Raw genomic sequence first — 24,159 nt, forward strand, 5'->3', positions numbered from 1 at the left:
CTGCAGCAACAAGGACAGCTGCCAACAACTCCTGTCTTCCAGCATATTCTCCCAACAATGCCAGAAGTGGCTCTTACCCAATCAACTTGTCCACATGCCCTTCTGTGACCCCATCATGGCAGCCAAGGGATGGAACAAGCTGGCTGTCCAGGCCGGAATCATCTTCCCTGCTCTGGAGCCCAGGGAGGGCAGTGGTAGGGCCAGTCCCACCAAACCACAGGGACAGAATAGGGAGGAGAGGAAGATGGGGTATGTCTGCCCCAGAGGGAAACAGAGCCTGGTGGCAGGTGGCGGCAGGCACCTCTAAGGCAGCCCCCAGTGACCCCTGCTTCTTGGTCTTCACATCCACATGTGGACCCCCCACCCCCATGCTGGACCAGGGCCGAGCTCTGTGACAACAGAATAAGGCAAATGTGATCACATGTCATTTCTGAGGTTAGGTGACAAAAGACACAGTGGCTTCCATGGGGAGCATCTTCCCTTGCTCTCGGGTTACTCACTCCGAGAAGCCAGCTGCTAGGTCATGGGCAGCCCTACGGAGAGGCCCACATGGCAGGGAACTGAGGCCTCCTGCCAACAGCCACTTGAGCGAGCCTGAAGGTGGACCCCTCAGCCCCAGCCAAGCCTTCTGATGACCGCAGCCCTGGCCCAATGGCTTGACCACAATCTGAGGGGAAACTGCACCCTTCTCACATTCCTCATGCACAGAAACTGGGGGATCATCAGCCTTCACTGGGTTAAGCTTTCAAGTTTAGAGAAACTTTGTTACACAGCCAGAGGTGACCGATACAAGGAGCAGAAACAGAAAGCATCTGGCAGTAATCCCACAACCTTGTCCCTTGGCTTCCCCCAAAGGGGACTTTTGCTCACGTAAACTGTGTTTTCTTTCTGCTAACACCTGTCTCATTGCTTGAGTTTTCTTAATTCCACAGGAAATAAGGCAATCAATTATTCAGGAAAATGAGACTTAGCGACCCTGAACCTCTGATTGCAATGCCTGCAACCAGGAAGGAGCAGCTGCGTGGCGCCAAGGCACTGGGCTGGTTACAGACCTTGCTCTTTGTTGAGCTCCAAGAGCATGAAAAGCTGTTAATTTTGAGCAAAATGAACGTGTAACGAATAAAACACCGAGTTTGCTCAGGGATGTTTCAGCTTTCTAACGCTGCGTGCAGGGCCAAGAAGACACACATAGCCCCAAACACAATTCTTAGCATTAGAATATTCACAGCAAAAAAAAAAAAAAAAAAAAAAAACTCACATTCTAGAGGCTGAACAAGCCTAGTTCTTAATTCTTTCTGCATCACTGCCATAAAAACATAACTTGTGATTAGGCAAGGTTTCTTAGTAATGTAATTATTATATTAGAGAAAAATGATGGTGAGAGTTAACATTTCTGAGCTTTTATGAAGCACATGCATTGAGCCAATACATGGTCTCTCATTTTATTATTCAACCCCTCTGGGAAGCAGAGCACTCTCACATCCTATTTGACAGCCAAGGAAACAGAGGCAGAGAAATGAAGTGACTTGCTCGAGGTCGCAGAGCTAATAAGCTACAGAGCCGTGATCAGACCCCCGGGTCCAATGCCAGAATCTGGGCCGCCAATCACTAGGCTGAACCACCTGCATTATGAAACCTGCCACCTGGAAACACAGGGACCTGGAGCAGGGCCGCCCTGGAGCAGGCATGTGGGCTTTGCCTGCAGCCTGTAACCCTTTGCAGCCGTACCCTGCCTGTGTCCCATCAGGGACAGCCCCCGGCCACCAGCAACAACTGGCCACACAGGGTCACCATCTGACAACACTGACAGCTGCTCCTTCTGGGGCTAGAAGCCAGGCAAAAGCCGCGACGGTTGACAGAGGTCAAGTCCGGCCGGAATACGTCAGCAGTGGAACTCTGAATCACTTCCACGTACCACTGCTGTTTGCTTTTGTCTTGACTTCTCCTTCTGGAGTATTTGCCTGTTTGATACATGCTCCTTCTACCTGCAAACTGCCAACTTTCAGGCACCTTCAACTCTCAGCTCCCCACTGTTAAAACGGGGAGGCTTCAGATGATAAAGTGGCTCAGTTAAGAAATTCCTTTCTTCTCTTCCATTCAGGGGCTAAATGAAATTTCCCCCCAGTTAGATCATACACTAAAATACATTTACCATAAAATACACTTGCAATGGCTGCTGCCCGGCACCTTACATGCCGGCACACGCATCCCCTCACCGGGTCCCTGCAGGCGAATGAGACCAGCCTCTCTGTCTCAGCAACGAGGAAACGCAGGCTTGCAGAAGTAAAGCCGTTTACTCCAAACACACAATGTGCAAGCCAAGGAGCAGGGACTCAAGGCTGAGCGGACTTCTAACACAAGAAAAAATGACAGGGAACAGGAGTCTGTCTGTCCTCAATGACTCAGAACCCGAGTCGCCACAGACTTCAGTCTTTATTGAGAACATACAACACAAGGACACCACAGAGCCCTTGCACGGCCAGGGAAAGGGTGGCCCAGCTGAGACAATGCCAAATTAGGCACCTGGGGCTTATTCATCAGAGTCACTTAACTGTCTCCGATGCTCCTGAGATGTCACTTTGAAACATGAACAAAGGAGAGAAGCTCAAATTAAAATTCAATGTGGGATCACGGTGCCAACTTTCAGTCACACGTACATAACAGTCGCGTCGGTCCCACTCACACCAGCTAACGGCACGCGGACGCGAGGCGCTGCTGCTGTCGGCTTACATAACCCCGGCTCCCTGCACGGCCGCAGGACACGTTATCTCCTGGTCTTCTCCTAAAGCGGTTTTAAAGAACAATCTGATAAACGGCTCATCTTACCTAAAAGGGGGAAAACACTGGAATGACACACAAACATCCAGCACTCAGAAATGGTTAAATATGGTGCCTTAACTCAATGAAATGCCATCATATCCAGGCGTACAAAAATGGGCAACATGAAGCTTCAGTGGTGGAAGCGGGCAGCCTAAGAAACGACAAGCTGTGGACTTTTAGTACACAAAAAGATATCTGCATGTGAACAAATTCAGTAAAAATGCATGTTTTGGAGCCCCGGTTGTGGCTCAGTGGGTTAAGAACCTGACGTAGTGTCCGTTGAGGATGTGGGTTCGATCCCTGGCCTTGCTCAGTGGGTTAAGGATCTGGTGTTGCCACAAGCTACAGTGCAGGTCACAGATGCGGCTGGGATCCCGCATTGCTGTGGCTGTGGCACAGGCCAGCAGGTGAAGCTCCGATCCAGCCCCTAGCCTGGGAACTTCCATATGCCACAAGTACGCCCTTAAAAAAAAATTTTTTTTAAAGCAAAAACGCATGTTTTTAAGGGAGGTGGGGCTTGGGGGGGTTGCTTTACAGTTCTCTTTAATGAGACATAAACAAAGTCACAGAAAAGGAAAGAAGATGGCTCAAATAAAAAGAGGTTCGGGAGTTCCCGTCATGGCGCAGTGGTTAACGAATCCGACTGGGAACCATGAGGTTGCGGGTTCGATCCCTGCTGTTGCTCAGTGGGTTAACGATCTGGTGTTGCCGTGAGCTGTGGTGTAGGTTGCAGACCCGGCTCAGATCCCACGTTGCTGTGGCTCTGGCATAGGCTGGCGGCTACAGCCCCGATTGGACCCCTAGCCTGGGAACCTCCATATGCCGCAGGAGCGGCCCAAGAAATGGCAAAAAGACAAAAAAAAAAAAAAAAAAAAATCACCAGATGTATGATGCATGACGTATGCCATAGGAAATAAAAAAATTGTATATAAGCTTGGTTGATTCAAACAATAAGCGAGCAGTTCTGCAGAAGCATCAGGTCTGTGTCCATTCTTTATAAAAAAAAAAAAAAAAAAAAAAAAAAAAAGAGGTTCGGAGTTCCCATCACAGCACAGTGTTTAACAAATCCGACTAGAAACCATGAGGTTTCGGGTTCAATCCCTGGCCTTGCTCAGTGGGTTAAGGATCCGGCATTGACGTGAGCTGTGGTGTAGGTTGCAGACGCGGCTAGGATCCCACGTTGCTGTGGCTGTGGTATAGGCCAGCAGCTACAGCTCCAATTAGACCCCTAGCCTGGAAATCTCCATATGCCGTGAGAACGGCCCTAGAAAAGGCAAAAATACAAAAAAAAAAAAAAAAAAAAAAAAAAAGTTCAACCACACTCTGAACTAGGGGAATGCAAATGAAAAGAACTCTGCCTGTGTTTTCACCTGTGATTTTATCCAAGACCCCAAAGTCGGATGTGCCCTGGGGCCCAGCCTCCACAGAAGACAGGTTGACGACCACTACCCAACTCAGAAAAGCACTGTGCTTTGACCCAGCAGTTCTACTCCTGGGATTTTTCCAGCAAAGAGAGTCTGATGAGAAGAAAATGACAGATACAAAGGTTATTTGATGTGCCATGACGAGAAGGATTCAAAGGCTACGTTCTGGGGCAGTCAGACAATGAGGGATTGGGAGGTGTTAAAAGATGGCAGCCCCATCTCCACCGGCAGACAACAGCCTCTGCGCTGCAAAGGGAATGGTGTGCAGAATACGGTACCTTTTGCATCAAGGAAGAAAAGGAGGAAAGACGGAGATGAAAAGAAGAAAAACATTCATGCATCCAAATGTACAAGCCTGCATGAGTACATGGAGCATCTCTGGATCAGCAACCCTGCCCACTCCAGGGGCGAGCCACACGGCTGGGGACCCCAGAATCTAGCCTATGGCCACACCACCCTGAATGCATCCGATATTGTCTGTAGACCACAGAATCCAACCATTTGGACCTTTTTGTATTTTGAGCCATGTGCATACATACTATTCATTATTTATTCAATATTTACTAAAATAAGTTACATTTCAGATGCATAAATTTTATTTCCATGGGTTGCTGTCAGTTTTTTCATTAAAAAGTGCTGATGGGAAGTTCCCCTGTGGTGCAGTGGATTAAGGATCCAGCATTGCTATAGCTGTGGTGCCACAGGTTCCATCCCTGGCCCAGGAACCTGCACATGCCGTGGGGACAGCCAAAAAACCAAAGTGCTGCTGGAAGGTGTGCTTGGATTTTACCAAAACCTCCCCCGCCCAGCCCGGTGGCTCTGCGCCCCCTACCTTGTCAACGCCTGCACCTTCGTGATGTGCCGTTCCTCCTGCTCGGCCACCCTCCTCTTGAAGGTGTCGACCTCTTGCCGGAGCGCAGCCGAGTGCTCCATCTCACCGTCAAGCAGGTTCCGCAGGGACCTGGGAAGAGGGGACTCCATCTGTTCAGACGCTGTCAACCCAGAGCCACCCAGAACACAAGTATTTACCTAAGTCAACTCCTAACTCATCCGTTTTCCACCAGGCTCTGCATAAATCCCAGTTCAAGTGGCTCTCCTACAAACTGATGTGCGGAGACACCGGACCTGCTCCAGAGCCTCCGATCCATAATTAGCATGACCCCTGGGGAACCATCCACTTGGAGCTCTGCAGCCCTGAGGGCAGCTTGAATCGGGGCGGGGGAAGAAGTCGAGCAAACTCAGGGCGAGCCTCCTTCAAGATGCCCCATGCAAAACCGAGGCACTCTGTCACAGCCACAGTGCATGAGATTTCACCAAGGAAGCGACACCAGGACAGGCCAAGGAACAACCTGAGCCATGGAAACAGAAGGCGGGCTCCGTTTACCGGACAGAGAGCAGGCTCCTCTTCCAGGGGCTGACCTCTTGCCGGAGCACAGCCGAGCACTCCATCTCACTCCTCCTTCGCCAAGGAGAAGGAGGTCTCCTTCGCAAGCACCCTGTAGCCCTGCTCCACTGCCCCTCCAGCTTCAGCGGGCAGATACAGTGTTTTCTGGAGCTACGTGATTCGACCTCGCCTAGAACGGGCATGATATCTGGACTGTGTTAACTCTCCCAAACACACACACCTGCCTATCTGCCAGCCTTGGTCTTAAATAGCAGAGAAGACAGCAGCTCTTCCAAAAATAAACACACGTTAACACCTAGAAAGGAGCCAAGCAGGGTTCTTCTGACCACCCACCTCGCTGGGCCCCAAACGGCTATTTCCAGAAAACATGTGCGAGCTTTGGTGCGGCTGCATCCTCAATACCACGTGACATCAGAATACAAGCCCAAGGGCCTGTGCCTCCCACCCCCCTGCTCCCTGAACCCCGCCAGGCCTAGGTTCCCTCAAAGTTCTGTGGAAATGCCCCCTCTTGGGGCCTGGAACCACCCAACACAAACACGGTGTGATTATTTTTCTTTCTCTGAGGAGAAGAAATTACCAGAAGTGACCACTGTTCCTCGCAAAGGAAGACAAAACCTATAGCTTTTCCCAGGAGAAGGGCCCCAGCGGGAGCGAGGAAGAAAGCATCCTCCACGTCTACCGCCCCCTGCTGGAAGTTTATTTTAGCTGGGAAATTGCACTGTCTGAAGACTCCTTTCTTAAAAACCTCTTTTGTTTTCCACGGCATGCTTGTGTACTCATCTCTGTTTCATAAAGGAGGTGGGAGAGGCTTGTCAAGCAGGCCCCAGACAAGGCTGTGAGAGGAGACCCATGACTGCGTTACCTGGGACACAATTCCTACGCGAGGAAGGAAGAAGAGAGCCACGTGCACACACACGCATGTGTGTACATACACACACACACATCCCAGGACACGATTCCTGCTCTGAGTAAAGGAATAAGAGGGCAACATGTGCGTGTACACACACACACACACAACCCCACACATACACCCCGCCCCCAGGGGGCAGCCTAGCCCTGCTCAGCACTGCTCAATGGACAAGTGCCAGTAAAGCCCGAGGCTGAGCTCCCTGCAGCCAAGACAAGGCCTGACACCAGACAGACAGGAGCAACAGGGCTGATGAGCGCCTGGTGTCCAGCACGGGCTTCCACAGGGAATCAAAGTGAATGAAACCCTTGGGCCCCTCAGTGTCTGCGGCTGGGCTTTTGGGGAAGCCAAAGAATGCGAATACCACCGTGCCCTTGCTGATTTGACGAAGGTTTAAGTATTCTAGCACTTGGAACGCGGCGGACAGACCCTCGATTAAAGGTTACCCAGCACTTCGGGGGGTCGGACGGGGACGGCTGGTGGTGAAAATGGTCTAAAATCGACTATGGTGACGGCTGCACCCACCTGTGAATGTACCAAAAGCCATCAAATACTTTAAATAGATGAAATATGGGATGTGTGGATTAAAGCTCAAAGGCTGTTTAAAAAAAAAAAAATTAAAAAATAGGAGTTCCTGTTGTGGCTCAGGCGGTTAAGAACACAACACAGTGTCTCTGAGGACACAGGTTCAATCCATCCCTGGCCTCACTCAGTGGGTTAAGGATCCGGCATCGCCACGAGCTGCAGCAGATGCGGCTCCGATTCAGCCCCTAGCCTGGGAACTTCGCTGAGCTGCAGGTGCGGCTGTAAAGAGAAAAATAAATAAATAAAAAATAATTGTAAAAATTAAAAATAAAAAAGAATTAAAAAATAAAAGAGACTGCCTTACAAATTCTCGGCTTGTTCTAAGACCGTACCATGATCATAAGGTTCTCATGCCTTGCTAAAGCTCAGGGTAGAGTCTCTATGCTAAAGTGGTGCATCCAAGACCAAAAAATAAGACACCACTGGTCACAATTCTGCCATTAAAGCCAAGCGTCCTTCACATGGCGATATTCTCTGTGCCCCAGGAGCAGCCTGGCCACGGAGCAGAACTGTTCCTCCAGCCCGAAGAGCTCAATACCTGTTCTCTTCCTCCAGCTCATCTTTCCTGTTCATCATGGCCACAATGGCTTGTCGCAGCTCACCTAGAGGGAGAAAGCAGAGTCCAAATTAACCGGCAGATCCCGCCCGCCACACCGCCCCTCAAGGTCTGCATTATGTGCTATTTAGAGCGACTTGTCTAGACAAGTTCCCTTTTCCCTTTCAAAAATAATTCCTATACAGTCTAAGCAATCCAGTGGGCTCAGTCAATCTCTCTTATTAGCCACATAAAACCCAAGGGCAGGGCAGGATGAGACTCAATGCGGAGGCGTTTCCTGAGTGAATAATCTCAGCTGCTCCAGCAGAACCAGGCTTGCGATGTCTAAGTGCTCTTCCAAGGCCCTGCTACAGGACAGCATCTGTTTTGAACAGCGACGTGTGGTCCCAGTCACAGCTGTTTATCAGCCGCAAAACAGACGGCTGATCACAGGACAAGCAACTCCACGAGGACGCAGAGATGCTCGAGTTTCCTGAGATGTGGTTTCGCTGCACTGACTCCCAGACTCTGGGGAGGGGAGGGGGGGGGGCTCTCCACCACGCAGTCCAGGATTCCTTCTAGGAGCTACTCCCCTGTTGTCTTCCACGCAGGAAAGCCTCCACCAACAGAAAATCAATTAAAGAAGCCCCCAAGTTCCCAACTACATCAAACGTAACACCTGTCCCTGTTTACCCACTGTTTACATTCAAACGTCAACCTCAAGACCAGGAACTTACGAATTTCTCCTGGAGAGACGGACTTGTTTTATTTTTTTTCTAATGGACACTGTGAACTTTTTTTTTTTCCCCTCTTGGGACCGGCTGCAGGGAAGCTCATGGCCCAAACTGCACATTCAGTGGGCACACATGGGCTTGTGGTCACCATGATGGGCCCTAATCCTCCCTCCCGTCTCCAACCTGTATTTCCACCCAGTGCTAATCTACTGTGACCTGTCTTGCTCTATTTTTTTTTCTTTTCAGCTGTCCCATGGCATATGGAGCTGCCAGGCCAGGGATCAGATCTGAGCTGCGGGAAAGAGGCATAATTTGCTGGTTTCTTCCTTGTAGCTAAAATCCAAATCCTTCTACTTGCCAAGCTCTGTTCAAAGCCCAGACAGGGCTGGCGCTACCTCGTTCAACCCCGTACATACACCTAAGAAACCCCACCCCACACTTTTGGGGCACAAATAAATTGGAAAGGAGGAGGAAATGGGGGGAGGAAGATGACAGAGATAAACAGGCGGGTCCCTCGGTCCCCTCATATTCAGGATGCCCAGGCATAAAGAGGCCACCAAAGACCCTGAGGCAAGACATGGCTCCCGGGACCCTGCTGTCCTCTGGCTGCATCAGAGGAGACAGAAGCCCTTGGCCCGGGTCTCAGGGGAGGAAAGGGAACGAGGGGCCCTCCTCCCTAGCCCAGAGCAAACACTAGAAGCCCTTCTGCTCAGATGAGATGAGACCAGGAACAGACCCTCGCCTGCCTTCTTTAACCCAGAGCAGCCACATCGGCATCACAAGGACGTGACAAGGTCTAGGCCGTGGCTTCCCCGTGGCACTTGTGACACTGGGTCACACAGCGAGAGCCCAGGCCTTCTAAGGTGCCAGTGACGTGTCCCTCTCCTGCTGTCACCAACGAGTCACCAAGGAAGAGTCCAAATTCCTTGTGTCCACGTGAACTCACGGAGCACCTGCGAGGTCTGAGCACAGAGCACCGCTCTTGGCACTGAGGGGACCAAAGTCTCTGCCTGCAGTGGGCAGACCTCCCCTCAGGAGGGCAGACGGTCAAACATGCCAGCACGGAACAGCCAGGATGACCGGATGTGCAGGAGGAAGCCAGGGATGGGCAGGGTGCCCTTCGTGGGGTACAGCAGGGCTACTCATTCATCGACGCCTGACAGCAACATCGGGCTGGAAGAACCAATCTAAGAGGCAATTAAATAAGCTGAGCAAGCACACACGTTGACCCATCAGAGCCAAGACGGAAACCCGGCCTTCGCCAGGCTGGGGGGCAGGCACGTGGAATGCATGTGCGTATCCAGAACCGAGGGCGCCGCATATCCTGGTCCAGGTAACAAGGCCACAAACCGGAACCCAAGGGGCTCGGCTCCAGGCACACGCAATGCCTTCTGCTTGTCGCAAGGTTCAAACATTTTCATAATGGAAACAGTGGGAAGGAAAGGTATTTCCAGAAAAGATACTACAGAAAAACAGAAAGAGCAAGGAGAGAGCAGGACCAAGAAGAAAAGAGGGAAGGAGGGCAAGGCCCGAGGCAGAGTTAGACAGCCTGGAGAGACAGGAAAGAGGCCACGCTGCTGCCCCGCAGCCCCGCGGGAAGGCTGGGAGCTCACACCCTCGTTGTCAGTAACCATTCCCTGAGCGCCTGTCTACTGGCTACAGGGCACCTTCCCGTGGAGACAGCCAGGCTCCCAGCTGGAGGGAAGTGTACCTCACAGGGGAATTTTTTTTTTTTTTTTTTTTTTTTGGCCGATCCCATGGCAGGCGAAGTTCCTGGGCCAGCAATCAAATCTGAGCTGCAGCAAAGATTCAAGCCACAGCAGTGACAATGCCAGGTCCTTAACCACTAGGCCACTAGGGAACTCCAACAGAGGATTTTTTTTTTTTTTTTTTTTTTTTTTTTTGGCCACTCCACAGCAAATGGAGTTTCAGGGCCAGGGATCAGATCCAAGTCACAGTCTTGACCTAAGCTGCAGGTGCAGCAATGCCAGATCCCTAACCCACTGTGCCAGACCAGGGACTCAACATGCATCCCAGTACTCCCAAAATGCTGCCAATCCCATTTTGCCACTGCAGGCTCTCTCAGCAGAGCATTTCTTTTTCTTTTTTCTTTTTGGGCTGGACACGCAGCATATGGAAGTTCCCAGGTTAGGGGTTGAATCAGAGCTATTGCTGCTGGCCTAAGCCACAGCCACAGCAACATGGAATCTGAGTCGCGTCTGCTCAGACGTACCCCCCAGCTCACAGTTATGCCAGATCCTTAACCCACTCAGCGAGGTCAGGGATTGAACCCACAAACTCATAGGCAGTATTTGGGTTCATTACCACTGAGCCGCAAGGGGAACTCCAGAGGATTTCTTAATGGAGGACAATCACACATGCCTACAATGGGTCTGTCTGACTTTGCATCCAACATGGCCAGGTACCTAAGGCCCTGGTTCTCAGCCTCGAACCAGGGTCTCAGACACAAGGAGTGAGAAGAGCACCCACTTTCTCACCTCCCTGGGGTGCTATAAGGTTCTGAGGAGAGATTTGATAAGACGATGCTATGAAAAGGCACTCCCTCTTACAAACTGCAAAAGGGGTGTAGGAACAATCTAGAAGAACTCAATGTAGTACTAAATTTAACTCTTTTTTTTTTTTTTTTTTTTTTTTTTTTGCTTTTTAGGGCTGCACTGGCAGCATAGGGAGGTTCCCAGGCCAGGGGTCAAATCAGAGCTACAGCAGCCAGCCTACACCACAGCCACAGCAACGCCAGATCCTTCACCCACTGAGTGAGGCCAGGGAATCAAATCCAAAATCTTGTGGTTCCTAGTCAGATTCATTTCTGCTGTGCAGAAATGGGATGGGAATGCCAAGATTTAACACTTTTTTAAACTAAAAACTCTGATAAACCTGTAAAAAAAAAAAAAAAAAAAAAACAAGCCAGTGATTTATTCCCAAGATGCCAGAGCCATGGGGATTGGGGGAAGGGAGAATCAAGATTTAGTGTATAACTGAAGACAAGCAGGGTAATGTCTCTTTGGCTCCTCTTAGAAACCCAGAGCAGCTGTGTACTGCAGGCGCAGACTCGGGAGATTGCTCCTTCACTCCAAGGCCTGTCTGATATCTCATTTTCTCAAGGCACTGCTCGGGGTGCAGTTCGCAACTGGTACAAACTTCTCACAGAGCAAAGGACTGGATAGTCATTATTCCAACGTGAGGCTAGAAAAAGTGCTATCTCCCTTAAAACAAACAAAAAAAACCCTATCTTTTAAAGCAATTTTAGGTTCCCAGCAACGTCAGAAGGAAGGTACAGATTTTTCCAGCATACCCCCCCCACACACACACAGGCATAGCCTCCCCCACTGTCAATATCCCCCAGCAAAGCGTCATGTCTGCTACAAGTGACGCTGATGCTGACGCATGGCCATCACGTGAGCACAGTTACCTCAGCGTTCACTCTTGGTGCTGCGTGTGCCATGACTTTGGAAAACAGCATGAGGACACGTATGCACCATTACGGTATCAGACAGAAGAGGTTCACCGCCCTAAAAACCCTCTGTGCTCTGCTTGCTCATCCTCCCTCCCCACTAAGACCCGATGAAACCTCCTCATACTCAAAAGGGTCACGCCAGCCTTCTGTTCTGCAGCCGCACATCATGCTGGGGCCCGACTTACACTAACGAGCTGCGTGCACTAGCTGGGAGCTGGCTGAGAGCACCGCACAGCGCATGCGCCCAGAACGGGCACGCCCACTGCAGAGGCGCCGGGCCGGGGGTCTGCACCCCGCAGGACAGGGGCAAGCCCCGGGGCCCTCAGCTCCCACTGGGCGGAGCCTGGCCCGGGGAAGCCGCGCACCACCCACACACACGATCCTTGTGCTGGGATGCTAGTGTCCCCAACGGCGTCGCCAACGCCTTCGTCTGGCCTCAGCTGCGGAGACGCGCATCTGCCTGAGCAGCCTCGGACCCAGCCACGCATCCAGCCTTGCTGAGCCTCTCCCAGGCCGTGACACTGCGCTGTGCTGTCCTTCCCCACAGAGGTGGACGCCTCTCCTTGAATAAGCGCAAGCCCAACGAGGCATTCTCATTGCAGTAAAAACACCTCACAGGCCATCTCCACTGTTCACAGATGTCGAGGGCCGCACACGGGCACAGTGGCCTAAAGCTTTTGCTGGCTTCCCTGAAGCTTCAGAGCTGGTGAAGAGCAACGCCTCACTTCTTCCTGGCCCAGCCCCTGGCAACCACCCTTCTGCTCTATGCATCTCAGTTGGACTCAAATTCCTCACTTAAGAGCAATCGTGTGGGCTTTGTCCTTCTGGGTCCAGGTTATTTTACTTAGCTTAATGCCTTCGGGGGTCATCCATGTTGTCACATGTGGCAGGAATTTCTTCCTTGTTAAGGCTGAGTAATATTCCAGTAGATTGTTTCACAGATGTACTCACATGTTCAAGCACTCCCCATCCCAACCTGATGAAACCCATCTATTCAGGCCCCAATGAAAAGGCAGCTCCTCTGGGAAGCCCTCCGCGATTCCCCTACCCCTCAGCAAGCTGTACAGCACATCTGGGGTCCCCAGAGCTCCCACACGCCAGGCACTTAGTCAAGGTTTATGGGAAATACGTGATGCAGAGGGACGGCTCCTGTGTAAGTGCAACACGACCAACACGGAGAGAGCAAAGCTAACAGCTGTCACATGGGGGGGGCACTCCTGTGTCTAGTAGCACATCACACCTGACAAGCCTCATTTCAGTCCTCACAACCACCCGCTGAGGACGCTCAAAAACACAGAGCAGGAATCCACCCTGGGACAGACCGAGCTGTCTGCAGGGCCCCAAGCCACCTTCCGAACCCTAAGACTGAAGAGTGTGCAAACTGTCCAGGCAGGTCCAAGAGCTAGAGAGAAATAAAGTGCTTCACGGGTACCTACAGCGGCAAGAAGGTCAGGAGGGGCTTCTGGTAGTTTCTGTCCCAATGGCAGGAGCAGGACCCACAGAAGGTTGCTACCAACAGGCCCCAGGGCTGTGGAGATCTGAGTTCAAGCCCAGCTCAGCCACATACTGCCTGATAACTTCAAGCAGGTGTCCCCTCACAAAGCACAACATGGACTAAGGACACACTTCCTGCTGGATGCTGAAAGAGAAAACCGAATTCCCCAGGCGGTGCCTGCACTGCAGCCCACATAGGGACGTGGTTCAAGATGCCAGATTTCAGAGCATGATCTCGAGAGTCAGGAGCTGGGTTCAAATCCTGCCTCTACAGCTGGGGAACCTTGGGCAAGTTACCCACCCTCTCTGAACCAAATATACCTCAACAATAAATGGTATCTTTTTTTTTTTTTTTTTTTTTTTTGTCTTTTGTCTTTCTTTTGTTGTTGTTGCTATTTCTTGGGCCGCTCCCATGGCATATGGAGGTTCCCAGGCTAGGGGTTGAATCGGAGCTGTAGCCACTGGCCTACGCCAGAGCCACAGCAACGCGGGATCCGAGCCGCGTCTGCAACCTACACCACAGCTCACGGCAACGCCGGATCGTTAACCCACTGAGCAGCGGCAGGGACCGAACCCGCAACCTCATGGTTCCTAGTCGGATTCGTTAACCACTGCGCCACGACGGGAACTCCAATAAATGGTACCTTAACAGTCGCTATCTCACAGAAGCCTTGGAAGGATTCAGTGCCCAGCACATTGAAGGTATTCAACAAATGCTACTCATCACCACAAGCAGTGCCTTTCCCCTCCCTCAGTGGCTGGGATGGACACATGGGGACAAGGCAGCAGTGACCACCCAGGCACAGGCAGGGTCCACTGGGCACACTTTTACAGGATTTACCGAGCTCCTATGTACCGCAACCTTGGGAAATAAAAAGGAGTATTTTTTAAAGTGGTCTATGCCTTAGAACAGCAGATTAGATAATAAAATTTTATGAACTGTCAAACCAGCTCAGCACAGGTTCATCACCAGCGCAGCACGTCGGAGATCAGACCCAGACCGTGAGGTGTCAGCTGGAGGAGATGGTCAAAGTGTCAGGATTCTGGGCTTGTAGGCACAGCAGGCGGGGATCCCAAACACTGCCACCCAGACTTTTGGAGCTGAAAGGTGGGGAGTCCCCAGGGAGAAGAAAACCTGGAGGGGCAAGCGTTTCCCAGGAGAGCCCAGGAAACACACAAATGCTCTTTGCAGAAAACAGCCATGAGTCGCTGTAATGGGACATCTTGGCCGCAAGTCCACCTTAAAGGGACCCCAATCACACGGCACAGAGGCCGCAGAAGTGGGGGGAGGGCGGTGGCCATCACTGGTGATCCGCACCACCATCCTGTTACACCCCGGCCTCACCCGTCCCACACGCTGGGCATCTCCGGCCTCCTGGACCACGGCCTGCATCTGCAGCAACATCAAAAGGACGGAGGACACAAAGATACAAAGACAGGTAAAGCAAGACTCTGATGCTGCCAGTCCAGTCTCAGAAAAAAAAAAATCCATCACTGTCAGATTGTCCCCTCTACCGTCCCCATGTCGCCATCCACAGAACATTCATGGCTAACGCTGAAGAGAAAAACGGCCTGAGAGGAGTTCCCATCGTGACGCAGTGGTTAACAAATCTGACTAGGAACCATGAGGTTGCAGGTTCGATCCCTGGCCTTGCTCAGTGGGTTAAGGATCTGGCGTTGCCGTGAGCTGTGGTGTAGATTGCAGACGCAGCTCGGATCCTGCGTTGCTGTAGCTCTGGCGTAGTCTAGTGTCTACAGATCCAATTCGACCCCTAGCCTGGGAACCTCCATATGCCCCAGGAGCGGCCCAAGAAATGGCAAAAAAAAAAAAAAAGGCCTGAGAGCTGGTATCACCCCCACCCACCCACCCACCCCGCTCTGCTGCCACCGCAAAAAAAAAAAAAAAAAAAAAAAAAAAGTGCTCTTTCGACAGGCCTTAACTTGAAACGCATTTGCTACGGGGACTATCCTCGGGTGAGTCATGTTGGGGCTGATTTCCATACTTCACATAAACATTCTGCTTCTCTGAGCTCCAGTGACACGCACCGCAAAGGCGCTCCCTCTAACTCGTCATCTTCTCTCCTCTCCCCAGCGCCACGCATCCCGTTATGTGTTTAATCTCCCTCACTGTGATTTCTCTCTTTACTGCCCGCCATAGCACACATCTCGAGAGACAGCAGCGCAGCCTTTCTGCTCAGCGGCCTCTGCAGGGCCCGGCTGAGTCAGGGTCTCCCTCTCCTGAGGCGGAAAGGCAAAGAATGACCCATGGAGAGGTCAGCTCCAATTCAGAAAACTGAACGGCAGATCTGGCCAAGAAGACAGGAGAACGTTAGCGCAGGAAATCGATCTGGGATAAAGAGCATTTCGAGTCACTTCGGAAAGGATGGGTTTGTCCATAAATGTTGCCAGGGCAAGGGACCGTCTAGGGAGCAAGAAACAAGACTTAAATCTCTGCTGCTGCTACGTGTCGAAATAAATTTCAGACAGAACACTTTAAATATGTGAGATGCAGCAATGAAAACCATATAAACACGGGCACGAACGTTTGTGCCGTCTTGCAGCAGCGGAGGCCCACCTTAACATGAAAGCAAACAACAAGTCCTTTACAGAATGATAGCTTTACTTAAAAAAAAAAAAAAAAACTTTTGCACATGGAGGGCCAATCTAACAAAAAAAATTGAAAAACTGGTCCATGGTGGAAACTAAGCTCTTCCAGGCAGTTTACAGGCAGAGTAGAAAGAACACAGGTTGGCATTCCCGTCGTGGCTCACTGGTTAACAAATCCGACTAGTATCCATGAGGACACGGGTTGGATCCCTGGCCTCACTCAGTGGGTTAAGGATCCGGCGTTGCCATGAGCTGTGGTTGCAGGCGTGGCTCGGATCCCGAGTTGCTGTGGCTGTGGTGTAGGGCAGCAGCTACAGCTCCGATTAGACCCCTAGCCTGGGAAGCTGCATATGCCGCAGGTGTGGCCCTCAAAAGACAAAAGACAAAAAAAAAAGAAGAAAGAAAGAACACAGGTTTTCTAATCAAATCCCAGACCCCAGACCTCTCAGCTCTAGGCCCCCAGGCCAGTGACAACCTCCTCGCCCCTCAGCTGGAAGTACGGAATTAACACTCCGACCTCACAGCACAGGGCAGGGCTTGGCATAAGTTTTGCTGGATCAGGGACCATGGGCCTGGCTTTAACAGCTGCTGCCTCCGACACTGTGCTCTGGCCCCTCAGGCTGTCCCTGCTGGGCTTCCTCCCTGTGCTCACTAGTTCCCCAGAGGCAGCAGCATCCACACCCAGGACTGGACCACTGCCTCCACCCCGCAGACACCCGGAGCTCCAGCCCATGTGCAGAGCAGGCCTCGGCTGGCTCACACTTGGCCCATCCATGCACTGTCTCCCCACATCAAACCCACTCTCCTCTCTTGAGCCTCTGAGTCTTGGCACAGGCAATCCTAGAAGGCCCAGCAGGCCTCCAGTTTCCAGTGTGGCTGGTGAGACCTAGGGCAGCAGGCTGACTCCACTGACAGAGGCTCCCAGAAGTTTAGGATGGGCCTAAACAGCCTGTGACTCGGGATGAAGAATGGGAGCAATGTGTCTGGCCCAAGAGCAAAGTTCTAAGTTGGTCCACCAAGATCCCTCTGTCGCAAGCTGAGCCGAGGACAGTCTGCTGGGCCCCTTCTGTCACCCGGTATGGCTGGCCGAGTTTGGCCGAGCGGCTGACATCTGAATTGTTGCACATGAGCCACAGAGCACTGCGCCCTGACAACGGGGCAAAAGCACGGGGGCGCCCAGACTCTGAAAAGAGTCCCTACCGATGTAGTAAACTGGCCACTGGCCAGTGCGGTCTCTTGCTAAGATGGCCAGGACGCCTCCCTGAGACAAGCTGCAGAGACCGAGCAGTCCTGGGAGTGGGGCAGGCACATAGGAGTGGCCACCCAGCACCCAGGCCCCTGTGAGCCCCCTCATCCCCAACCTCCTCAACCCTGGGGTTCTAACCAGAGCAGTTCCGTGTTGCAGCCAAACAGGCCAGGGAGGGTTCAGGGGGCCTCTCTTCCCTAAGCCCCACCACACCTGCATATTTTCACCTCGAGGGAAGCTCTATCCGTTAAGGTGGGATGGCTCTTGGCCAGGTGTGACCGCCCAAGCCCCACCCCAAGCTTATGAGCCCCTGGAGAGCAGGTGCCTACGAGACCTGTACAGCGAGTCAAGGGCCAAGCGTATACGTGGATTAATAAACGAGTGAATGACTGACGCACACCCACCGCTAGCATCTGCCCCTCATCTCCAGGAACTGAGCCTGGGATGGGCCAGGCAGAGACGTCAAGCGCCTTTAATCATAAGTTCAGGCCTCACCAGAGGAGCTAACTACTGGTTCACAGCTGTAATTTCCTGCCCCAGTGACAGGGAGTCAGGCTCAAATTGCACTTTTTCCAATATGTGTCTCAGGAATGGATACACAGGGAAGGGAAGGGACGAGTTCTTCTATCTCACAACCATGACCTCCAACCAGGTGAGCCTGCAAAACCATCCCCGGCCCCAACCCCCTGGTACATGAATCCGACCACACAGTCACGTCAGCAGAGCAGGGCCCAGCCTCCATCGGCCGAGGACCCAAACAGAAACGCAGACACACCCCAAGCGACACGGCTCTGTTCACACATCGAGTATGGGCGTCAAGGCTGCTATAAAAAGTCCTGAAACAGTGACGTTGGGGTGGGCAGAGCCTCGGCAAGCCCTCCAGGAGGGCAATTATCTTGAGATCAACTTGCCTTCCACTCCCTTTCCAAGATTAAAGGGAGAAAACACGACAGTAGCCGTCTGGGCGGGCGCAGGCTCTCGCATATACACAGATCTGTGTAATACTTCTTTGGCTTTCTATCGCCGCCTCTTCCTCTAAAGACCTCAAAGAGCCTTTACAAACACTCCCTGCGGGCCCAGACTCAGTTATATTTAAAGAGAGGGCTCGAGAGGGCGCACGCGCAGAAATAAACAGGGCTCTTCTGTGCACACTTACTTCACCTACGACGCCACTTCCCAAACGGGGACTGCTTTTTATATCTTTTTCTGCCTTCCCACTCCCTTTCCTTTTATCTCTGAAAGAAAGGATGGACTATATTGAGCTCCAAAACATAACTTTTTAAATCGATCTGGGGCCCATTCTGGTTTCCTGTTCTGTTCCTCTTTCCTGCCTCGCCTGAAAGGCCCACTGCCCACCCAGAGTTGCTACGTCGCAATTTGTTAGGATGAAAATGTTACAATGCCCCAAGACACGTTCCCAGCGTTCAGGTGGCTGCTGTGCACTGTTTTCTGTCCGCCCAGCAAGGCCAAATGCACCTCAATCTCACTGGATCTCACAACATCCCTGAGAAGCGAAGCCTGTTACACTCATGACACGAATGTGGAAGCAGAGACCCGGAGGGCGGACGGGACTTGCCCTGTGCCACACAACCAGGAGCAGGCAGTGCAAGGACCCAACCTGGTCAGGCTCCTCGTCAGCCTGCCCCTGACCTGCAAGGCAGCACCAGGCCCACCTACCCACCCAGGGTGAAGCACCTCCTCTCCACGCAGCCCGCCCACCGTCCCCGCTGTACGGCCTCCAGCCACCCTCCCAAACGTCCTCTGTCCTCCGAGGCAATCAGGAAACTGATCAAGTTCTGCCCCTCCCGCCCAGCACCCCCTGCTTTAAAACTACTGTTTCTATATCATCTGCAAATGAGACAAGATTTGAGGAATCCATGGAAATGGAAGGAGGACCAGAAGAATATCACTGGGGATAAGAAACATACCTTGCAACATTGTGATAAAGTTCTAAGTCTTTGGGGACTTTTCTGCATGTGTAATTGAGGGTTCTCTCGCTCGCTCGCTGGTGTGTGTGCTCTCTCCCTCACACACACATACACACACACACACACACACACACACACACACACACACACACAGTGTTTGTTTAAAGTAACTGGCAATACAAATATTACAGCAGGTAGCCCCAAAGCGGATGCAGACAGGACCAAAAAGTAACGACAGTGTATGCAATAAAGCCTCAGATGGATGGGGACAGGGCTCCAGCCCCTCACAGAGAAATCAGCATCCATGTTTGCATGTGAATCTGACTTGAAATGCTGTTAGCAAAGGTTCTGAGCAGGCAGGCCCTCGAGATCGTGGCTACCAGCCCCCACCTTGAGCGCCCCCCCCCCGCCCGCCGAAGTGCCTAACCACCCATCAACCTGCAAACAGCGGAGACAAGGAGCACTCACGGACACAGCGCCTTCGGGGAAGTCAGCTTTCTGCTGCACGTGAGAGAATGCCAAGTGTGTAGAGCTGGAAGAGGCCTGAAAGGGCCTCTGAGGGAGGCAGAGGCCTCCAGGAGACGGAGAGAATGGACAGTGGCTGGACACCCCCTCCAGGGCAGCTCCCCAAGAACCTCAAAGTGATTAACTCAGGGGCCAAAAAGGGTTAGAGCACTCCTGCCCTGCCCAACTCAGAAAGGCCTAGAAAAGGAGCTCCCATCATGGAGCAGGGGCACAAAGCTGATGAGCATCCATGAGGACGCAGGCTCACTCCCTGGCCTCCCTCAGTGGGGGAAGGATCAGGCTTGGCCGTGAGCTGTGGTGTAGGTTGCAGACTCACAGACTCGGCTCAGATCCTAAGTTGCTATGGCTGTGGTGTAGGCTGGTGGCTACAGCTCCAATTCAACCCCTAGCCTGGGATGCTTTTTAGGTGCTGCCCTGAAAAGCGAGAAACACTCACACCCATGCACACACATGACCTGTGCTGTGCAAAACTCATCTCTTTGGACAGAGCATGTCCTACCCGCTGGGCCCCACCCCTGCCTGCGGTTTGACTGGCCGGCTCCTGAGGCCAGACAGATGTCTAAGCCCTGGTAAGCCAAGGACCCACCCTCTTCCCCCAGGGTGTGGAGGAGATGCCCATTCCTACCAAGGAACGGAGCTCCCAACCAGGAGGAAAACAGTGGTGGTAGCGCTGCTCTTCCCACTCGTTTGAAGCGCTGGCCCCACAGCCTAGGCATGTATTAATCAGATGTAGACCCCCTACAGGACGGTCTCTCGGGGCTGACGGGATCCGTCAGCGTCCCCGACGTTCACGTCCCACCTCATCACGAGACAAGACAACCCCCTGCCCCTTTCTTCCCAAGGCAGTTCTCTCGTGGGTACGGGAGCGTGGTCTGGGGGCTGGATGCTGGGTGTGGACAGAGAATGAAGTCTCCGCCAAAAGAGCCTCTGGGAAAAACAAAGTCTGTCTGCCCCAGATGTCACTCTCCAGGGTCTAGACTCGGCAGGGCCTGGAGAGGATAAGCAGGCGCCCACGTGGTGGGGGAAGGTGGCCTCAGCCACGTGGGGACCAAGCGGTGATGGTGGACAGGAGGAGGAGGGGTCTCCAGACATGCTGGGCTGCACGTCGGAACCACCTAGGAAGCTAACGCACAACAAAAACCACCAAAAACCACCCCTCAGCCGGCACCACAGACCAGCTAATCCAGAATGGGGATGGGGCCCAGGCCTCAGGGTCTTTGTGTGAAGCTCCTCCCTGACCCCAGCGTACAGCCCAGGTGGGTAAACAGGGCAGCAGGAGACCCCGAGCTGAAGATGGCTCAGCACGGCAGCAGGGGCAGCCACTGACATTCAAAACCTCCTACTGTAGGCCAGGCGCCATCCACAGAGCCCCAAGGTACCTACTGGTCTTATTTTTCAGATGCCCAAACCAAGGCTCAGAGAAGTGAAACAACCTGCTCTGGGTCACACAGCTGGGAAGCCAGGGTGGCTGGAGGCCTAGCTGCTCCCCACCAATAGGCTGCCGGCCAGCCGGCTGTGGAGGCCTCTGTCCGTGGTCCTGAACGGCCACAGTGGCTTCTCTGGGAAAGTATGCAGGTGTTTCCTCCTTGGGAGAAAGGCGGCTGGTACCTGTACCCCAACTTTCCGACAAGCTCTACTAACTCTTGCAGCCCAGCCTCTGTCCATGGCACCACAAGAGCGTTAAAGGGAACACAGCACCTCCCGCAAGGAGGTGTGGGGTGTTAGCGTGACCAGGGAGCACCCAGAAGGGAAAAGTCAATGAGAGAAGAGACGGGGCCTCAGGGTCTAGCTGCCCCTCTGCAGGTCACAATTTTTCACCCACTATCACCCTTCAAGGATACATCTGGGCTTGGCTGTTTTAAAGGAACCAGATTCCTTGTTTCACAGCCCTGGTGGTGTCAGCCCCATTTTACAGGTGGAAATCCAAGGACTTAAATTCCTAATGACAGCACCTAACAGGGCACATGCCACATGCCAGACAGCAGGTGAAACTCAGTGCATAAATTGCCTCATTATTAAGCCCTCCAATCAGCCCCGCAAAGCATATGCTAGAATCAAACCCCTTTATAAACAAGGAAGCTGAGACACAGAGATCAGCACAAGGGCCATCTACCCGTGGGTCCCAAAACCATTACTGTCCCCCCAACTCCAGTGGGGTCTCAGAATAGAGGCAGCCAGGGTTCTATGCCAGATATTTGACCACAAAAGTCAACATTCTCAAGATTTTCATTAAAGAACCAAACCTCAGCAGGTTCTGGGCAGAGTCAGCGCAGCCAGAGGTGGTCGTCATGCTTTCCCGGTGTCTCCTCATCATTCCTCCACCAACAGAACCCTCAAGAGCATCCGAGGCCTTCCGCCGGATGCTGGAGGTCTGAGAGCGGTCCCATGCTCTTACTTAACCTGGTTCGAGCCGGCTGCTGTGACCTTGACGGAATCGTACCTCAGATACTGCACCTTGGGATCTACAAGAGCTGGCACTGGCACTGGGGTGGCCAGCAAGCTGGGAGATGCAGAGGATGAGAAAACGGCATGATAAGCAAAGATGTGTGACGTGACAAGGAACAGACAAAGACACCAGATCCATGGTCGGCCCAGTTACTAGCTGGCAAGGTGCGTCAGGCATGTCACACCCACTCTAGGTCTCAGGTGTTCAGTCTGTAAGATGAGGTTGGACAAGCTGACCCTCTGGGACCCTCCCGGCTCTGAGAGGCCGTGAGCATCCGTTAGCTCAGATAAGCCTTCGGAGCTTCTGGCTGCTGCCAGCAAACGGGGAGCACCGGGCACCCCCAACATCTGCTCTACCCGTTGGACAGCTGCCCTTGGCTGCACTGCCAACTGCAACCAGCAGAAATGTGACCTCAGCCTGTCCAAAGCCCCGTGTCTGCCCAGGGGGCAGAAACACCAACACCTGCTGAGACCGGCCTCCTGCACAGCCGGGTGGTAGGGTTAGCGGACAGCAGGAAGACTGAGTGCGTGCACAACACCCACAAATAATTAGGACATCAGCTGCACGGCTTCTGTCCGCCCTCAAGCTGTGGGCTGTCATATGCACAGGCAACTCTCAAACAAACCCAGACACATAATCTACAATTAATTACAAGCACACAGCTCCTGAGAGGGCATGGGCAGCCCTCACGCCAGTCTGAGTCATACCAAGTCACCCTCTTCCACACCTGACGCTCTGATGTCTGCTCTGCAGCACGTGAGCTCCCTGTCACCGAGATGCCTGGGTTCCAGTCCTGGCTCTGCCACCTCCCTCCAGTGCAGCCGTGGGTGTGTCACTTGCCCTCTGACTCGGTGGCCCCCCCCTGTGAAACGGGTATGATGGCACCCACCATGCACCTCCCAGGTCACAGAAGGAAGGGTCACAAGGAGCTCATCAGTGAAAGGTGAGCTCCCATCTGGTTCAGCCGTCACCCCTCCAGTCCCTCCTTGGTTGTGGCCGGCAGCGAGCGGAGGCAGAACCATGCTCCTGACTCTTAAGAGTCCAGCAGGTGAGGCCCGGGAAGGTGGAGAGACAACCAAGACGCACCCAGGACACAAGGGCCCAAGAAACCACAGGGTCCTGGGCCCTCCTGACGCCATCCCGGGCGGCACTGCCCAGCCCTGCTGCCAATGCCACGCACACACCCTGTGATGCCAACAATTCAAGAGCAGAGCCACCTCTAACGCCAGGCAGGATACGGGGCTCACATGCCACGCTGCCCTCAGGGTGGGTAACGGGGACCCCTGACCCAGAAGAGGTGGGTGCTCAGGACCACCCCGCTGGTGGAAGAATGTCACTGGACCTGACCAGCAGGGGGCTTTGACAGTCACCAATGTAACACCTTCGTTCCCACGGCAGCTCAGCCGTCCTGAACTCCACTGGAGGAAGCCTATGCTTCTCCCTGGGGCGGCCTCAGGCCAAGAGGATCAGTGTCACCGTTTAGTCACAACCTCCCTGCTCGGAGGCAGCTCTGTGTGAGCAGGAGCCAGCCTGTCACCTCTGATTTTCCCTCCAGGCCGGGCCTGGCGCTTTGCCTGACAGCTCCTGCACGTGGGAACCTCAGTTCTGCTCAGGGAGATGAGAGGTCCACTGGGTGGGCCAGGGGCAAGGCTGCTCTCTTCCTGAATCAAGGAGGCGACAGCAGGGCACCCCCTTCTCCCTTCCTCCCACTCGAAAATGGCTATGGTCACCAGAACAGCAGCAACCATCTTGCAAACAAGAGGCAAAAAACATTAGGATGAAAACCAACAACTCAGAGATTGGGGCAGAGAGAACCTGAATCATTGGCTGCACTGAGCTGCTGAACCATGCCAGCAACCCCCGACCCCATGTTTCCCGTTTTAAGGGAACAAAGAACTCTTGCCTCAGCCGCTGTCAGTGGGTTTTCTTTTCTTTTTTTTCTTTTTTTTTGGTCTATTTAGGGCCACACCTACGGCATATGGAGGGTCCCAGGCTAGGGCCTGAATCGGAGCTACAGCCCCCAGCCTA

At 52.9% G+C, this 24,159-nt stretch overlaps 1 protein-coding gene across 3 annotated transcripts in view; it reads right to left on the reverse strand.

Annotated features, from left to right (window-relative positions):
* The window catches only part of SNX29 (sorting nexin 29), a 548,246-nt gene that overhangs the window by 406,892 nt on the left and 117,195 nt on the right, over positions 1 to 24,159 (reverse strand). For all 3 annotated transcript variants that reach the window (XR_014840773.1, XM_021088060.2, XM_021088055.2), the window contains 2 exons: positions 7,680 to 7,743; positions 5,077 to 5,205 (listed from right to left, as the gene is read on the reverse strand). Coding sequence is in view for 2 of the 3 variants with exons in the window: in XM_021088060.2 (XP_020943719.2) it covers positions 5,077 to 5,205; positions 7,680 to 7,743 (193 nt within the window). In the remaining variant the exon portion in view is untranslated. The remainder of the gene's footprint in view (positions 1 to 5,076; positions 5,206 to 7,679; positions 7,744 to 24,159) is intronic.

The sequence above is a fragment of the Sus scrofa genome, chromosome 3 (genome assembly GCF_054392235.1).
Source record: "Sus scrofa isolate SSC_HxYL_T2T_F1_AM1 chromosome 3, Sscrofa_HxYL_maternal_Yorkshire_Landrace_v2.0, whole genome shotgun sequence".
Lineage (NCBI taxonomy): Eukaryota > Metazoa > Chordata > Mammalia > Artiodactyla > Suidae > Sus > Sus scrofa.